This window comes from Crocuta crocuta, unplaced genomic scaffold (assembly GCF_008692635.1).
Source record: "Crocuta crocuta isolate KB4526 unplaced genomic scaffold, BGI_CrCroc_1.0 scaffold16, whole genome shotgun sequence".
NCBI classification, from domain to species: Eukaryota; Metazoa; Chordata; class Mammalia; order Carnivora; family Hyaenidae; genus Crocuta; species Crocuta crocuta.
Genome location: NW_027531893.1, coordinates 13,836,821 through 13,853,497, shown reverse-complemented (window position 1 = coordinate 13,853,497; position 16,677 = coordinate 13,836,821). Strand labels below are relative to the sequence as shown.

Genomic DNA, 16,677 nt, shown 5'->3' with positions numbered 1-16,677 from the left:
TATATATATATATATATATATATATATATACAATGGAATACTGCTTGGTGATGAAAAAGAATGAAATCTTGCCATTTGCAATAATGGGGATGGAAATGGAGGGTGCTAAGTGAAATAACTCAGTCAGAGAAAGACCAAAAACATATGATTTAACCCATATGTAGAATTTGAGAAGCTTAACAGATGAATATAGGGGAAGGGAAGGAAAAATAAGATAAAAACAGAGACGGGGGCAAACCATAAAAGGCTCTTAAATACAGAGTACAAACTGAGGGTTGATGGGAGAATGGGGGATGGGTTAAATGGGTGATGGGCATTAAGGAGGGCACTTTTTGGGAGGAGCACTGGGTGTCATATGTAAGAGGTGAATCACTGGGTTCTATTCCTGAAGCCAAGACTTCACTGTATGTTAACTAACTTGAGAATAATAAAAAAGTCTATCATCTTGCCAATTGTTTAAAAAAATTAAATTAAAAATTTTAACCATTCTAATGGGTGTCCAGTGGTATCACAAGGTGGGTTTAATTTGCATTTTCCTAATAAATGATGCTGATCAGTTTTGCATGTGTTTATTTGCCATCTGCATAACCTCTTTCGTTAAGTGTCTATGCATATCTTTTGCCCATTTAAAAAATTGTTTTCTTCTCTATTTTCAGGATAAAGACCATTCTTTTTTTTTTTTNGGGGAGGTCAAGGAGTTTGCTTCCTGCTTTCTCCTCTAGGGTTTTGATGGTTTCCTGTCTCACGTTCAGGTCCTTTATCCATTTTGAGTTTATTTTTGTGCATGGTGTGAGAAAATGATCTAGTTTCATTCTTCACGTTGTTGTCCAGTTCTCCCAGCACCATCTGTTAAAGAGGCTGTCTTTTTTCCATTGCATACTCTTTCCTGCTTTGTCAAACATTAGTTGGCCATACATTTGTGGGTTCAATTCTGAGTTCTCTATTCTATTCCATTGGTCTATGTGTCTGTTTTTGTGCCAATACCATACTGTCTTGATGATTAAAGCTTTGTAGTTGAGGCTAAAGTCTGGCATTTTGGTTTTCTTCAATATTACTTTGGCTATTCGGGGTCTTTAGTGGTTCCATACAAATTTTAGGATAGTTTGTTCTAGTTTTGAGAAGAATGCTGGTGCAGTTTTGATTGGGATTGCATTGAATGTGTAGATTGCTTTGGGTAGTAGTGACATTTTAACAATATTTATTCTTCTGATCCATGAGCATGGAATGTTTTTCCATTTTTTTGTGTCTTCCTCAATTTCCTTCATAAGTTTTCTATAGTTTTCATCATACAGATCTCTTATATCTTTGGTTAGGCTTATTCCTAGGTATTTTATGGTTTTTGTGCAACTGTGAATGGCATCAGAAGAAACAGACTCTTTAAAAAATTTTTTCACTGTTTATTTATTTTTCAGAGAGAGAGAGAGAGAGAGTATGAGCAAGAGAGAGACAGACACAGAGTCCAAAGTAGGCTCCAGGCTCTGAGCTGTCAATACAGAGCCCGGCATGAATTCACAAGCTGTGAGAGCATGACCTGGAGGGAGTCAGATGCTTAACTGACTGAGCCACCCAGGTGCCCTAAGAAATAGACTCTTACCTATAGAGACCAAACTGATGATTACTGGAGGGGAGGTGTTTGGGTGGATGGGTGAAATAAGTGATGGGGATTAAAAATACACTTATCGTGATTAATTGCTGAGCAATGTATGGAACTGTTGAATCACTATATTGTACACCTGAAACTAATATTCCACAGTCTGTTAACTAATTAGAATTTAAATAGACACTTAAAAAAGAAAATCACTAGTCTCCTTAAGCAAGTGCATATACAAAGTTTTTAAAACACTTAAGTGAGATATAACATATTGAAAGAAAAATACTTAAGCCATAAGTGTTTAGCTCAATATATTTTCACAATGTGAACACACTTGAATAACCAACACCCCAAAAGCACCATTGTGTCCCCTTCTCCCCAAAAGTAATTTCCATACTGAGTTTTAATACCACAGATTAGTTTTTGGCACTTAAAAAGATATAAATGGATATAAATAGAGTCAAACAATGTGAGATTTATCTATGGAATTGCATGGAGCTACAGTTAGTTGATTTTTATTGCTGAATAGTATTTCATCATGAGAATGTATTGCCATTTTATTTACTTATTTTATTATTGTTGGGCATTTGTGGTTATTTCCAGTTTTTGACATTAAAAAGGGCTGCTATGAACATCTTTGAGCTTGATTATTGGTTTACAGGTGTAGCCAGTGTTGTTAGGTATCATAGCTAGCAGTAAAATTGCTGGATCATAAAATAAACATTGTTCAAACTTAGTAGATTCTGCTAAACAGTTTTCTGAAGTGCTTATATGAATGTAAACTCCCACTAGTAGTGGATGGGAATTCAGGTTGCTCTGAATTGTCAACAACACTTGATATTGTTTGTCTCTTTTCATGCCAGCATTACTGTCTTAATTTCTACCATTACAATAAGTCTTAATACCTGGTATAATATGCCCTTCTACTTGGTTGCTTCTTAAGGTTGTCTTGGCTGGTCTTTTACATATACATTTTAGAATTAGCTTCTCAGTTTCCGGTAAAACTTCAACTGGAGATTCAATGGGAACTGTGTTAAAGATCTAGAGATCAGTTTGGAGAGAATTGACTTTCCCAGAGTATAGAATCCTCCAATCCATGACCATTGTGTATCCCTCCATGTAGGTGTTTTAGGTGTTTTAAAATTATTATCAGTGATCTTTTAGAGCCTTCCATGATCAGTTTTACACATATTTTGCTAGACTTATTCCTAGCTAGGTATTTGATATTTAAAAATATTATTATAAATAGACTGTTTTATTGACTAAATGTTTGCTGGTATGTAAAAACACATTAGATGATTTTTTATTTAACTTGATGGGTCATGTTTTTAAAAAATACTTTTTAAAATGTTTATTTATTTAGGGGCACCTGACTGGCTCGGTCTGTTAAGCGTCTGACTTCAGCTCAGGTCATGATCTTGCAGTTCGTGAGTTTGAGCCCCGTGCTGGGCTCTGTGCTGACAGCTTGGAACCTAGATCCTGCTTCAGATTCTGTGTGTGACTCTGTCTCTGCCCTTCCGCTGGTTGTGCTCTGTCTCTCTCTGTCTCAAAAATAAATAAACATTAAAACTGAGGACTGATGGACGTGGGGGGGAGGGGGGGATGGGCATGGAGGAGGACACTTGTGGGGATGAGCACTGAGTGTTATGTGGAAACTAATTTGACAATAAACTATTTGTAAAAAAAAAAATAAATAAATAAACATTAAAAAATTTGTAAATGTTTATTTATTTTGAAAGAGGCGGGGAGGGGCAGAGACAGAGGAGAGAGGGAATCCCAAGTAGGCTCCACTCATCAGTGCAGAGCCCAATGTGAGACTCAAACCCACAAACCGCGAGATCATGACCTGAGCTGAAATCAAGAGTCAGATGCTTAACTGACTGAGCCACCCAGGCGCCCCTTGATGGACTAGGTTTTGAAAGCTTGCTTTTCTCTCAGGAGGTAGGTTGAAGTATGTACCCCAGGGTGTTCCCTGAGCCTCCCCAATGCACTGCACATGGGATGCAGGGTTGCTGTATTGTACAGCTCCAGGGGACAGTATCCACACTGCAGTCCAGGGAGGCAACAATTACATAAAGCAGCATGTGATTTCTGCCCTATGCATTGTAGACCCTTGACTACCCTGTCTGAAGTTTATGAAAGGTGGTAGACCTTGATAGAATTACCCTTCTCTGGACTGGAAAATGCCTCTTTTTAATGACTAGTTATTCCTCACTAAAAGGAAAGACTTTCCGTCGTTGGAGAAATGAAACAGCATCACCATGAGTGAGATCCCCCTCCCCTTCTTCACAGTTCAACTCTTCACATTAACTTTTATAGCCAATTATACTTCTCTCACCTCTGGGATCCAAAGCTAACAAGTTGTTCTTGATTTAGCAGGGAAGAATGGGAAACCAATATTATGAAGGATGGGGAAGTGGGGTGTGATCTGCATAGGGCTGCTACATGCAGCTGTACAATTTGCGCACTGCACAAATGCCACCCCTATAGGGGTGAGTTTGGAGAAAGAGGCCTGAAATGAATTTCTTCTCTGGCCATCAAGCTGTGTGCCCTGCATCCATTCTCAGGGGACATTTTCTCCCAATTCACCTGTCCTCATGGGGCATCTTTTTCTGGTTATACAAAGCCAACCTATAGGCTAATGGATGCCCTATTCTAGGCCTTGAAAGTTGGCCCATCTCTAAGTTGACCATCAATGGCTACATTTATCAGCTTCTCTTGGTACAGATTAGTGGTGTTGCCAGCATGCTGACAAAAATGTTTCTGGAGAACTCCATGCCCTCTTCTACCCTTTCTGTTCGCCTTTTATTGATTCTTCTCTCCTGCCTTTCTAAGTCTGAGCCAGGAGCCCTCCTGTTATTAAAAGCAGTCCCAGTTGCCCATACCTTTCATTTCCTTTGAATTACATTAATTGCCTGACAGCTAAAAAGTGAGCTGGTATTTTCAGATTTCAGCTGCTGGTTGGCAAGAAATATTTACCAGCTCCTGCAGATTTATAAAGATGCCACAGAGATGCCTGGAGACTAACAATCAGAAAATACAGCAGCAAAACAACACTATTTTTCAAGGTTAAATGCTCAGAATGCTAAAAAGAAATTGTCCATAAAGCAAAATAGGGATTCAGAAGCAGGCAGCCTGTACCCTGGACAAAAGAAAGGAGCCGGAGGTTTAAAATAAGATTTCACAGCTTCACAATAATTATGAATTTAATAAGGGGAGCTTTATTTTTAATTTAGTTCCAGTCTGGCAGCCCATCTCCTCCCTCCCCCTCTCCATGGCATTAATGCTCTTTAATGTGGTCCTAAGGCTGAGGTCACAGTGAGAGCAAGGAAAGGCCTCCAGCTGTAAGACTTTCTGATGAAGAAGTATTTAGACAGATAATGTTCTGCCCCTCTGCAGGCAGATGGGACTAACTCCCACTGGCTTTCTTCCCTCCTGGCAGTCAGAAATGTCTCTAGCTATGTAGGAACAGTAGGTTCTGAAAATTCCAACACAGGAAGATTTTTTCCCCTGATAGGACCCCAGGCTTTGTCTCCTGTTCTCCATGAGCAGAGTAATAAACCTCAGCTGAGGCCACCAAACATGGTCATAGACCCTCCAGGCCAATACCACTCCAGTGCTTACTTACACTGCAAACAAGGTGATTTAAATGTGGCTGGTGAAGGACTTCAGATTTTCCAAAAATGCTTTTTCATAGATTACCTTTTAGTGTTATCTGTTTTTAGGGCCAAACATATTGATTTGTTTGTTGTTTATTCATTCATTCAGCAAATATTTATTGAGGCCCTTTTTTTGAGGTGCTCTTTTTTTATAGAGGTTAAATTGAATGAATTTAGCACAAAATGAATCAATCTAAAGTGAACATATCAGTGGTGCATTCACAATGTCATGCAATCATCACTTCTGTCTATTTCTAAGACATTTCATTATCTCCAAATAAAAATCCATTTCCATTAAATAATTACTATCTCCAGCCTCTGGTAACTACCAATTTGCTTCCTGTCTCTATAGATATATCTATTCTGGATATTTCACATAAATGAGATCATACAATATGAGACCTTTGTGTCTGACTTCTTACACTTAGCATACAATTTTTGAGGTTAATCTGCAGTGTAATATATCAATTCCCCATTCCTTTTCATGGCTAAATAGTATTCCATTTAATGTATTTCCAAGGTTATTAACTCATCTGTTGATGGACATTTGAGTTGTTTCCACCTTTTGGGCTATTTTGAATAGTTGCTGTTATGAACATTCACGTACCATTTGTTTGAGTGTCCATTTTCAGTTCTTTGGGGAATGGAATTGCTGGGTCATTAGGTAATTCTATGTTTAGTTTGTTAAGAAACTGCCAAAGAGCTTCCCACAGGGCCACACCATTTTTTTACATTCTCATTTCAAATGCTCTTTTACATGCTTGGATACATCAATGGGTAGAATTGGCCCTTACATTCTAGTGAGGGGGGATACAATGTAGAAGGTGATCTGTTCTGGGCATAAAAGAAAAAGTAAAGCAGGGTAAGGTGTTCAAAAGCAAAATGGTTGTTCCTTGCAATATATGTAAAAATTATGCTCAACCAGAGGAAGAGGAGCTTAGTCACTGTGGATTCCTACAAAACAGTAGGAAAGAGATTCATAATATTGGTTCATAGGAAAGACACCATCTTGAAAGTTTGCTGTGAAGAATTTGTTAGATGACACACAACGGAACTATAAGACACATGCCTTCCTCTATCTTCTTTACCATCCTCTGTCTGGATAAATGACTCCTGAAGTCACTTGTAGATCTGTGATTTAATTACTACGAGTTTGGAATCCACCTAATGGGTAAATCCTCCTCGAGGTATTTCTCTTCAGGACCTGGGACAGCACCCAGCCTATGGCAGTCACTCTGGAAGTAACTGGAAAGAATGAACAACTGTTCATCTACTTATGTCCATTGCTAGACAAAGGAATCTGCATTTTACATCACATCTATTATTTATTGGGGAGGGGCTTGTGTGAGATTTCCTGTATGAGTTTGGGAAATGCCTAGAGATTTTATTTTTGATATTCAGTCTTAGGTGCTTATTCCCCCATGGGCCACAGGACTGGTCCATCTTAAGGAATAAAAAAAAAAAAGCAGCGTTCAGATTTCAAGTTGCTCATAAATCTGCTTCCTACATTATCATTTTTTATCTGCCTACTTTTGTTTCCCCTGAGTTCAAAGGAAGTGCTTTACCTTAGAAATAATTCACTACTTCTGGGCCACCGAGGGCTTTGAAAGCCACACAATAGAAGTTCCATTTCAAATCCCCCCATTTATAATCATGGGGGAAAGCTGGGTGTTGTCTTGGGGGTTATCAATGATTTCACAAAACTCAACCTTTGTTCCTCATGTGTCCATTTTTCAAAACCTTACTACTCAAATCTCTGAGAGTTGTTGCTCCTGAGGAAACGTATATCTTTGCTTTGACATCTTTTGCACTGTATCCCTTTTCAGTTCTCCTTTCTAACATAGGATAAATGGCTCCGTGGGGTTTGGAATGGAGGGTTACATCTTGCAGTATGTTTGGGAGTGTGTAGAAATCCTGTTTCCCTCCTCCATGCCCTGAGTCAGACGATGGGGGAATAACCAGTTAGGGCGGATGGGTAGGAGTAGAATTATGGGTTGAATTGTGCCCCCCCCCCATTTATATGAATCCCTAATGCCAAGTACTTCAGAAGGTGGTCTTATTTGGAGGTAGGGTCTCTGTATGTGTAATTAGTTAAGATGAGGTCATACTGGAGTAGAGTGGAATAATCTGATATAACTGAGGTCCTTATAAAAAGGGGAAATTTGGAGACAGACTTGCACATAGGGAGAATGCTGTGTAAAGATGAAGGTAGAGATCCAAATGCCAAATATTGCCAGCAAACTATCAGAAACTAGAGGAGAGGCATAGAAAAGATTTCAGTGTCAGAGGGAATCTGCTTGCATTGCTGACACCTGAATCTCAGGCTTCCAGCCTTCAGAACTGTGAGACAACATATTTCTGTTGCTTAGGTCACCCAATTGATGGTCTTGTGTTTCGGCAACCACAGGAAAGTAAAGCGGGTGATATGCTTGTGACATCTGTCTAAGGGTATGTATTTGCTTGGAAGATAATATAGCATAGCAGCTAAATACTTTGGTTTTAGGACCAGACACTTTACGTTTGAATTCCTGGTTGGGTAATGTGGGAGAATTACTTAACATTTCTGTGCTTCCACTTTCCCCAAAATAACATGGCAAATAAATTTAGATTTAGACCTGATAGGACTGTCTCATGGATTAAATAAGGTCATGTATTTAGAGCTGTAGGCCAAATATCTGTCACATAGTAAGCATTTGATAGGGGATAGTTATTATTATTGTTAATTAGTAATAATTGGCAATATATACTCAGTCCAAAAGAGACCTCTACTACCTGGAGTTTTAAAAATTTTCCTTGAGCCACACTTAGCCAATGGCTGCAAATTCCCCCCTTTAACCCCTGCTCTAAAGGCTAATGGTTTAGGGCTCTATGCCATCTCTATCCCCTTTAAGGGATGTAATCTCACTCTGTCAAAGAGGGCTTGTTATAACTGACACACAAGAAGATCCACGAGCCATTTACTTTTTAAACAAATTTTGATATAGTTTATTATCAAGTTAGCTTTCATATAACACCCAGTGCTCATCCCAACAAGTGCCCTCCTCCATGCCTGTCACCCATTTTCCCCTCTCCCCCACCCCCATCAACCCTCAGTTTGTTCTCAGTATTTAAGAGTCTCTTATGGTTTGCCTCCCTCCCTCTCCTTAATTATTTTTCCCCTTCCCCTCCCCTATAGTCCTATGTTAAGTTTCTCCTGTTCCACCTATGAGTGAAAACATATATCTGTCTTTCTCTGCCTGACTTATTTCACTTAGCATAATACACTTGAGTTCCATCCACATTGCTACAAATGACCATATTTCATTCTTTCTCATTGCCATGTAGTATTCCATTGCACATATAAACCACATCTTCCTGATCCATTCATCAGTTGATGGACACTTAGGCTCCTTCAATGATTTGGCTATTATTGAAATTACTGCTATGAACATGGGGATCCATGTGCCCCTATGCATTAGCACCCCTGTATCCCTTGGGTAAATTCCTAGCAGAGCTGTTGCTGGGTCATAGGGGAGTTCTACTGTTAATTTTTTGAGGAACCTCCACGCTGTTTTCGAGAGGGGCCGCACCAGTTTACATTCCCACCAACAGTGTAGGAGGGTGCCCATTTCTCCATATCCTCACCAGCATTTATAGTCTCCTAATTTGTTCATTTTACCCACTTCTGACTGGCATGAGCCCACTCGCCATTTAAACAAGTGAAAGTAAGATGGTTCTAGACACTGGGTGAGAATTTGGAGTGGCTAGTTACCAGGATCATGTATTTATTCACATTCAAACAAGACATATATATTGAAAGCCAGTGGCCTTGGTGCAGAATTGTACTCACAATGGGTTATTTTGTCTGTGAATGGGTTATTCCCCCTGTGAGTGGGGGAAGGGATGTAGCATAATAATCATTCCTGAACAACTGCCACTTATTGAAACATATGTCAGGTGCTAGACATTGCCTTAGAAACATTACCCTTTAAAATTCTTTAAGGTTAGATAATATTATTATCCCCATTTTGCAGATAAGGATACTGAGGCAGAGTGATTAAGTAACTTGCTCAAGACCACATGTAGTTAATGACAGAATCAGGATATGAACCCATATCTCTCATACTGCAAAGCCGATGTTCTTAGGAGCCACTGCCTCACCAGTATCAGGAATTCAGTGCCGTCAGGTATATGTTTGAAATAGATTGTGAATGAGACATAGAGGAAATCCGATTATTGAATCAAATGCTGGCACATTAAAAAAAAAAAAAAAAGACAAACCCAAACCAAAAACCTGCCATGAATTGATGGCTGGAGCAAAATGAGTATTTTCCCAATGTCTAATTTCGGTAACTGAACCTGAGATTTGTTTTAATTTTACAATTGTCTTGAAGCCATTAATCTTGCCAGGCATTATGGTGCAGGTGCATTTTGCCAAATGGTTCCTCAGGAGCATTTTATTATGATAAAAATAGCAAATGTGACCCGAGTATTTTTATTCTGTGTATTCTCCATCATTTCCTATGATAAGCAATATTTCTGTAGTTCACCAGCCTCCTCAATCCTTGTTTGTTTAGGGAGAGAATATTAATTAGTGATGCTAAGGAGACCATGAGCCACCAATGGAATTTCAATAATGGAATTCCTTAGACTGTCGTTGCTCCCCAAGGCATCCTCTGTTTAAGTAGTCCAATTGGATGTAATTATTAACATAAGAAGAATAATAATTAGTGTTGTTTCCTACTTGAGTTGTTACTCATGGAAAACTGCAAGCTCCCATATATTTATTGGCCTCAGTTCAAAGTGGAAAATAGTCTCATTTTATGTTTTATTTCTCTATCATTTTTGCTTTGCTCAACTCATTCTAAACCTGGCAGCTGGATCCCTGTAATGGCTCTTATTGGACTTTGGAGGGAAATTAAGAAGTTTCTTGTTCCTGTTTGAAAGGGAAGCCTGTCCCAAGTGGAAATCCTTAAATAGGCTATTTCCATTTTCCACAAGAAGTTGTCTTGAAGTTCTCTTTGTGCTCTGTAAACCATTCAAGATCTTTGCAAAACCTCTCTTGGTTTCCAGTACCTCTGTCCCAGTCCATCATCTGGACACATTGAGCATCATGTTTTCCAAAAAATATATCTGGTTTTTCAACTTCTTTGCTGAAAACCCTTGATAGACTTTCCCCTGCTCTTAGGATAAAATTCAAATTTCTTCTCATGCCTTAATGTTGTGACTCTTGTCTGCCTGCCCAGCCTTATCCATCTTCACTCCATCTCCCTCTTTCATCCAGTCATATTTAGTGCTGTTTGGTTTACAGAGAGACTAAACCATCTTTGGCCTTAGCATCTACTATGAACAGAACACTCTTTCCTCCCTAATTCAGGACTTGATTTAGGCACCAAATCCTCCTAGAAGTTTTATTGTCTTCATAGGTCAAGTGTGGTGCCTGGTGTTAATTTTAAGAAAGTGTAAGACTGAACACCTGCAGATAGACCTTAGCTTAGACATTGCCTAAACTTCATGGGACCTCATGATTTTTTTTAAAATTAAAGACATTTTTTAATGTTTATTTATTTTTGAGAGAGAGAGAGAGAGACAGAGACCAAGCATGAATGGGAGGGACCGAGAGAGAGGGAGACGTAGAATCTGAAACAGGCTCCAGGCTCTGAGCTGTCAGCACAGAGCCTGATGCAGGTCTCTAATTCATGAACTGTGAGATCATGACCTGAGCCAAAGTTGGACGCTTAACCAACTGACGCACCCAGGCACCCCAAACACCACAAATTTTGTAACATTGCCTAAGATTCTCCAGGTCAACCATACTTTTTAGTTTCCATTATCCTAGAATCATAGTGTTCACTACTATAAGGGGTGCTGTACCTGTTATAGAGGGCCCAACCCCTCTTGATGCACATTGTACCCTCATTATAATGTTTCATGTTGTACTATCATGATTTCACGTATATGGTCCCTTGACTACACATAAGACCAGAGTCTGCCTTTTGCAGTGTTATATTCTCAGCAATAAGACCAGTGTTTGGTGCACTGCAGGCACTTAAGATTTGTTTACTTGAATTAAGCCTATTTGTTAAAGTATTGCATAGAATGCAGTTTTATTTAGTATTTATACAACACACAGTGGATGTTATAGCATATGAGGAAAAAATCACGTCAAGTAACTATGTGGATAGTATCCTTGAATTCTCTAGAACAAAGGTTTGCAAACTGTACCCCATGGGCCAAATCCAGCCTGCTGCCTGATTTTATAAATGAAGTGTTATTGGGATAATGCCATGCCCACTTAATTACATATTGTCATTGGCTCTTTTGCGCTGCAATGGCAGAATTGAATAGTTGTGACCCAGACCATATGGCCTACTAAGCCTCAAATATTTACTCTCTGGATCTTTACAGAAAAAGTCTGCTGACTTTTGGCGTTGCATGCCACTCTCAACACATTCATGCCTTTAACAAATACTTACTGAGAACCTACTATGTGTCAGGGATACACAGTGCAGGCAGAATTCTTTCCTGCAGGGACCTTATGGTTCAGGAGAGGACAGGGAGAGGAGGAAATAAGCACATAAACAAGCCAACATAAGTGCAGATTGCTCAGGTGCCCAAGTGCTATGGTAGTATTGAAACAGACTGAGGTGATGGAGGGGACTGGGCAGTGGGGCTGCTTTAGAAGACCACACTGGGGACTAAGATCTGGATAAGGAGAAACCAGTGCAGGCAGGAGAGGCTAAAGTACCAAGACCCTGGGGGACCACACATTCATCATATTGGAAGAACACAGACAGGATGTGCGTGGCTGGAGCAGAGTGACCCAGGAGGAGGATGGCCCAGGATGATGTTGGGGAGACAGGTGGGTGGGCCTGGACCATGCTGGACCTGGTGCTGCCCTGGGAGAGGAGTTTGGACTTTATTCCTAGTGTGATAGGAACTCAGTGTAGGGTTTTCAGTAGAGGAGTGACAAGATCAGCTCTTGGAAAGTTGGTTTTGCTCTTTGGCCACTGGCTTTGTAAAGTGGCATTCAAGAGTCAGCCGCTGCTTGTATTATTATATTAAAGAAGATTTGACAGTGGCCAACCTGGTAACGGATGTTCTGTTTCAGGTGCTATAAATGGCACCATACATCAAACCTGTTGGCTTTCTACTTCTGAGACCCCAAAAGCAGCACAGCCCTACCCCTCAGTGGCCCCAAATTAGGTTGGCCAGACACTGTTTATTGGGGTTACAAGCAGTGGAGCAGCTGTTGAAATTCTGTCTGGATTCTTGTCTGTAATCAGCAAGCTGCAGGCACTCCTCACTTCTATTAGGGCTTCAGAACCAAGAAGGAGTCACTGGGGATGAGGGATGCACGGACTTCTTGGCACCTGAAGAACATCAAGAAGCTTGATGTAGGTTCTTGTTTTGATTGTTAGAATGAGGGTTGGTGGAGAAGGGGGAAGGAGGCAGGTCTGTTGGCATCCCTCTCTCACTTCCTCTCCCAGTGCACCGAGAGGATTTCTAGATCTCTTCATTTTTTTCTGGACTTGGAAAGAAGGAAGGAAACTAATATCCATTGAGCAGCAACTCAGGGCTGGCTAGTTATTGTTGGTAGTTACCAAATTCCTTCCTTCCTCCTTCCCTCCCTCCTTCCTTCATTTTTTTTACTTTCTCTCTCTCTTTCTTTCTTTCTCTTTTCTTTCTTTCTCTCTCTCTTTCTTCTTTCTTTCATATTCACTCATGCATTCTTCCATCCATCCATCCATCCATCCATCTTATAAGAAATGTATTAAGTGTTTTTATGTACCACAGCCCCTCTGGAAAACAGTGTGGAGGTTCCTCAGGACACTAACAATAGAACTCCCCTATGACCCAGCAAATAGCACTGCTAGGAATTGACCCAAGGGATACAGGAGTGCTGATGCATAGGAGCACATGTACCCCAATGTTCATAGCAGCACTCTCCACAATAGCTAAAACATGGAAAGAGCCTAAGTGTCCATCAACAGACGAATGGATCAAGAAGATGTGGTTTATCTATACGATGGAATACTACATGGCAATGAGAAAGAATGAAATCTGGCCATGTGTAGCAACACGGATGGACCTTGAGGGTGTTATGCTGAGCGAAATAAGTCAGGCAGAGAAGGACAAATACCATATGTTTGCACGTATAGGAGGATTAGGAGGAACTTGACGGAGGAACAAGGGGGGAGAAGAAGGGCGGAAATGGTGGGGGAAAGGGAGAGAGGCAAACCATGAGAGACTCTTGAATGCTGACAAAAACTGAGGACTGATGGATGTGGGGGGGAGGGTGATGGGCATGGAGGAGGACACTTGGGGATGAGCACTGAGTGTTACGTGGAAACTAATTTGACAATAAACTATTTGTAAAAAAAAAAAAAAAAAGTGTTTTTATGTACCAGACACTGTTCTTGGCCCAGGGGAGAGGCAGTGAACACAATAGACAAAGTCCCTAACTCCCTTAGCATTGATCCCTGGCAGAAAAGACAGACACTAAACAAATGAGTATAAATTAGGTGGATAGCTCCTAGGATGAAAAATAAAACATAATGCGATGGAGAGAGAGTGTGAGCTGTTTTATACAAGAAGGGGACTGGCCAGGTAAGGCTTTTTTGAAAAGGGGATATTTGAACAGGAAACCAAAGGAAATAAAGGAAGGAGGCATCAGACTTTCTCAGTTATGGTTACTTCTTCTTAGAGAAGCGGCTGCTGAGTGTGGAAAGAATTCAGTGCTCCCCTGAGGTCAGAAGACAGTGGCTGCTGTAGCAGCAGCAGTGACACAAAATTTCCTAGGTATTTTGTGTGTGTGTGTGTGTGTGTGTGTGTGAAGCACTGGATTCAACATTTTATTTCTATCATCTCATTTAATCCTCACAAAAAACCTGCGAGGTAGCTATAATTATTATTAGTCCCATTTGAGAGATGATACTGAGGATCAGAGAGGTTATATAACTCAGCTAAGGCCACAAAATAAATAAGTGCGAAGCTGAGATTCAAATCCAGGCTCACTGGTCTCCAGGATCATAAATTGCTTCCTAGACCATGGCTGATGACGCTGGATTTTGGAGTGAAGTCTCTCTCTGAAAACCCCTATTTCCAATAGGTCAGTGCTACTGTAGACTTTCAGTGGAAAGCTCAGTCCTTTGATTAGCCTCCTGATATGGGGCTGATTGCATAGGTATTGAAAACTTCCAAGGTGGTGGGGAGATCTGTGACCATAGGCATCCTGTTATCTCTGATTTGCACAGAGACCTCTCTGTGACCAAGTGTTATGAGCCAAGAGCTTGGGTGTCCAATGAAAGTTGATTGGGACCTAAATTGCTCTTTGAAAGGAATGGGCAATGCAGCTCCATTGGTTTCAAAAAAACATTTACTCACTGCTTCAGTCAATCCTCTGATTTGGTGAGAAAGACTACAAATGTGATACAGTTATATGAATGTGTATGAGAGTGTTAGCAAGAATGTAGTTGATGTACAAAACGGTAGGCTCCACAGAGCCTGTGCACTGTGCCTGGTAATGAATAGGGAGACAAGGTTTCCGTCTGCATAGAGAATAAGTTCCAGAAGGGAGGATGGGGTGAAGTGGTGCACGATGAAGGACAACATGAAGTAAATGAGTAGAGGGACCAGATGATCTCACATAGGAAGAGTGCTGTGAGGGCTGCCATAGTGCAGTGTGGTGAAGAGACACTAGGATGTCTGCTTAGGTTGGGTGATGAGTTGAAGCCCCACAGAGCAGGGACAGGTTAACAGAATGCTGGGAGGATCCATGGAAGAGTATTTCAGGTGGAGGGACATCTCACAAATGGAAGACTGGGCCCGGAGGTGCGTGCGTGGCCTCAACTATGGTGATAATTAACTGATCACACAAATATTTTGTTGAGATTTACAAAAATGAAAGAAGGGAGAATAAGAACATGGGGGAAAAAAAACCATGAAATTTCAAGTCTGTGAACTCTTAAAAGTGGTTGGTTCTTTATAACTTACAAGTTGTGGGAGAGTCTGCCCTCATAGTCTTTTCTAGAACATTTGAAGGGTGTGGCTCTAGAGAAGAGGAAGCCAAAAGAGAAGATTTTAAAAATTTATACCTAAAAATAATTTTATTAGGGAAAATTCCAAATGTATGTGAAAGTAGAGAGGATTGCTTCCATATCGTGGCTATTGAAAATAATGCTGCAGTAAACATATTGCCTTATTTTGAAACCTGTTCCTATCATTAAAATTTCATCTGTAAATATTACAATATGCATCTCCAAAAAGTAAATATTCTTAAAAATAATCACAATACCATCAGTATACCTATAATATTAATAATAATTCCTTAGAGCATCAAATGTCCAATCATTGTTCAAATTTCTTAGTATCTAAAAATTTTTTAACTTTTTTAAAATCAGAATTCAACTAAAGTAAGTCGTACACATAGTTTTTGGTTGTGTGTGTTTTTTTTTAAGATAGATCACACTTAATGGAAATATATAATGGCAAAATGAACTCTTACTTACAAATAATACAGATTTGTAAAGTCATAAATTTGAGTCATTTTTCAAATAAGGAAAATAAAAGCAGCTCTAGAATTTTGTTTCCCCTTCTTACACCATAAATGATTGATTGATTGATTGATTGATTGATTTATTCTTAAATATTTATTGTCAAGTTGGTTTCCATATAACACCCAGCACTCATCCCCACAAGTGCCCTCCTCCATGCCCATCACCTCCCCTCTCCTCCCCCCCACCCCCATCAGCCCTCAATTTGTTCTCGGCATTCAAGAGTCTCTCATGGCTTGCCTCCCTCCCTCTCCCCAACTATTATTCCCCTTCTTCTACCCCATGGTCTTCAGTTAAGTTCCTCCTAATCCAGCTATACGTGCAAACATATACACCACAAATGTTTTAAATGCAACCTGTTCAAAACTAAAATTATTAACTTCCGTCAAATTCTTTCTTCTGCTGCATTTCTGATATTTGATAATGAATCCATCTCTCTACAAGTTTACCCAAATATAAAACTGTGTAATAGTTGGTGTATCTTTTAATCTGTAGGTTTCCCCTTCAATTATTTTATTACTAGAAAAAAAGGGATTATATGTCTTGCAGAGCCTTGAAACTCAAAATATGGTCCATGGATCAGGAGGATCAGCATTACATGACAGCTTGTTAGAAATGTAGTCTCAGGCCTTACCCTAGACCTACTGGCTTAGAATCTGTGTTTTACCAAGATCCCCAGGTGTTTTACATGTATGTAAAAGTCTGAGAAGCATTGCTATAGAGTTTCCCACAGTCTCGATATTGCTGATTATATCTCCGTGGTGTCATTTGACATGTTCCTCCGTCTTCCGTGTTTCCTGTCCATTGGTAGTTGGAGTTATAAGTTTCATCAGGTTTAGGTCTGGTTTTGTTTTTTGTTTTTTGTTTTTCCATTTTTGGCAAGACTCCTTCA

At 39.9% G+C, this 16,677-nt stretch overlaps 1 protein-coding gene across 4 annotated transcripts in view; it reads left to right on the top strand.

Moving 5' to 3' along the window:
- The window catches only part of RPS15A (ribosomal protein S15a), a 159,507-nt gene that overhangs the window by 104,887 nt on the left and 37,943 nt on the right, over positions 1–16,677 (top strand). The window contains exon 6 of one of the 4 annotated variants that reach the window (XM_077773239.1): positions 2,955–3,129. The exons of the other annotated variants lie outside the window; for them this stretch is intronic. Coding sequence (XP_077629365.1) covers positions 2,955–2,981 — 27 coding nt within the window. The 3' untranslated portion in view covers positions 2,982–3,129. Of the gene's footprint in view, positions 1–2,954; positions 3,130–16,677 lie in introns of those variants that run through there. 4 annotated transcript variants of the gene reach the window in all.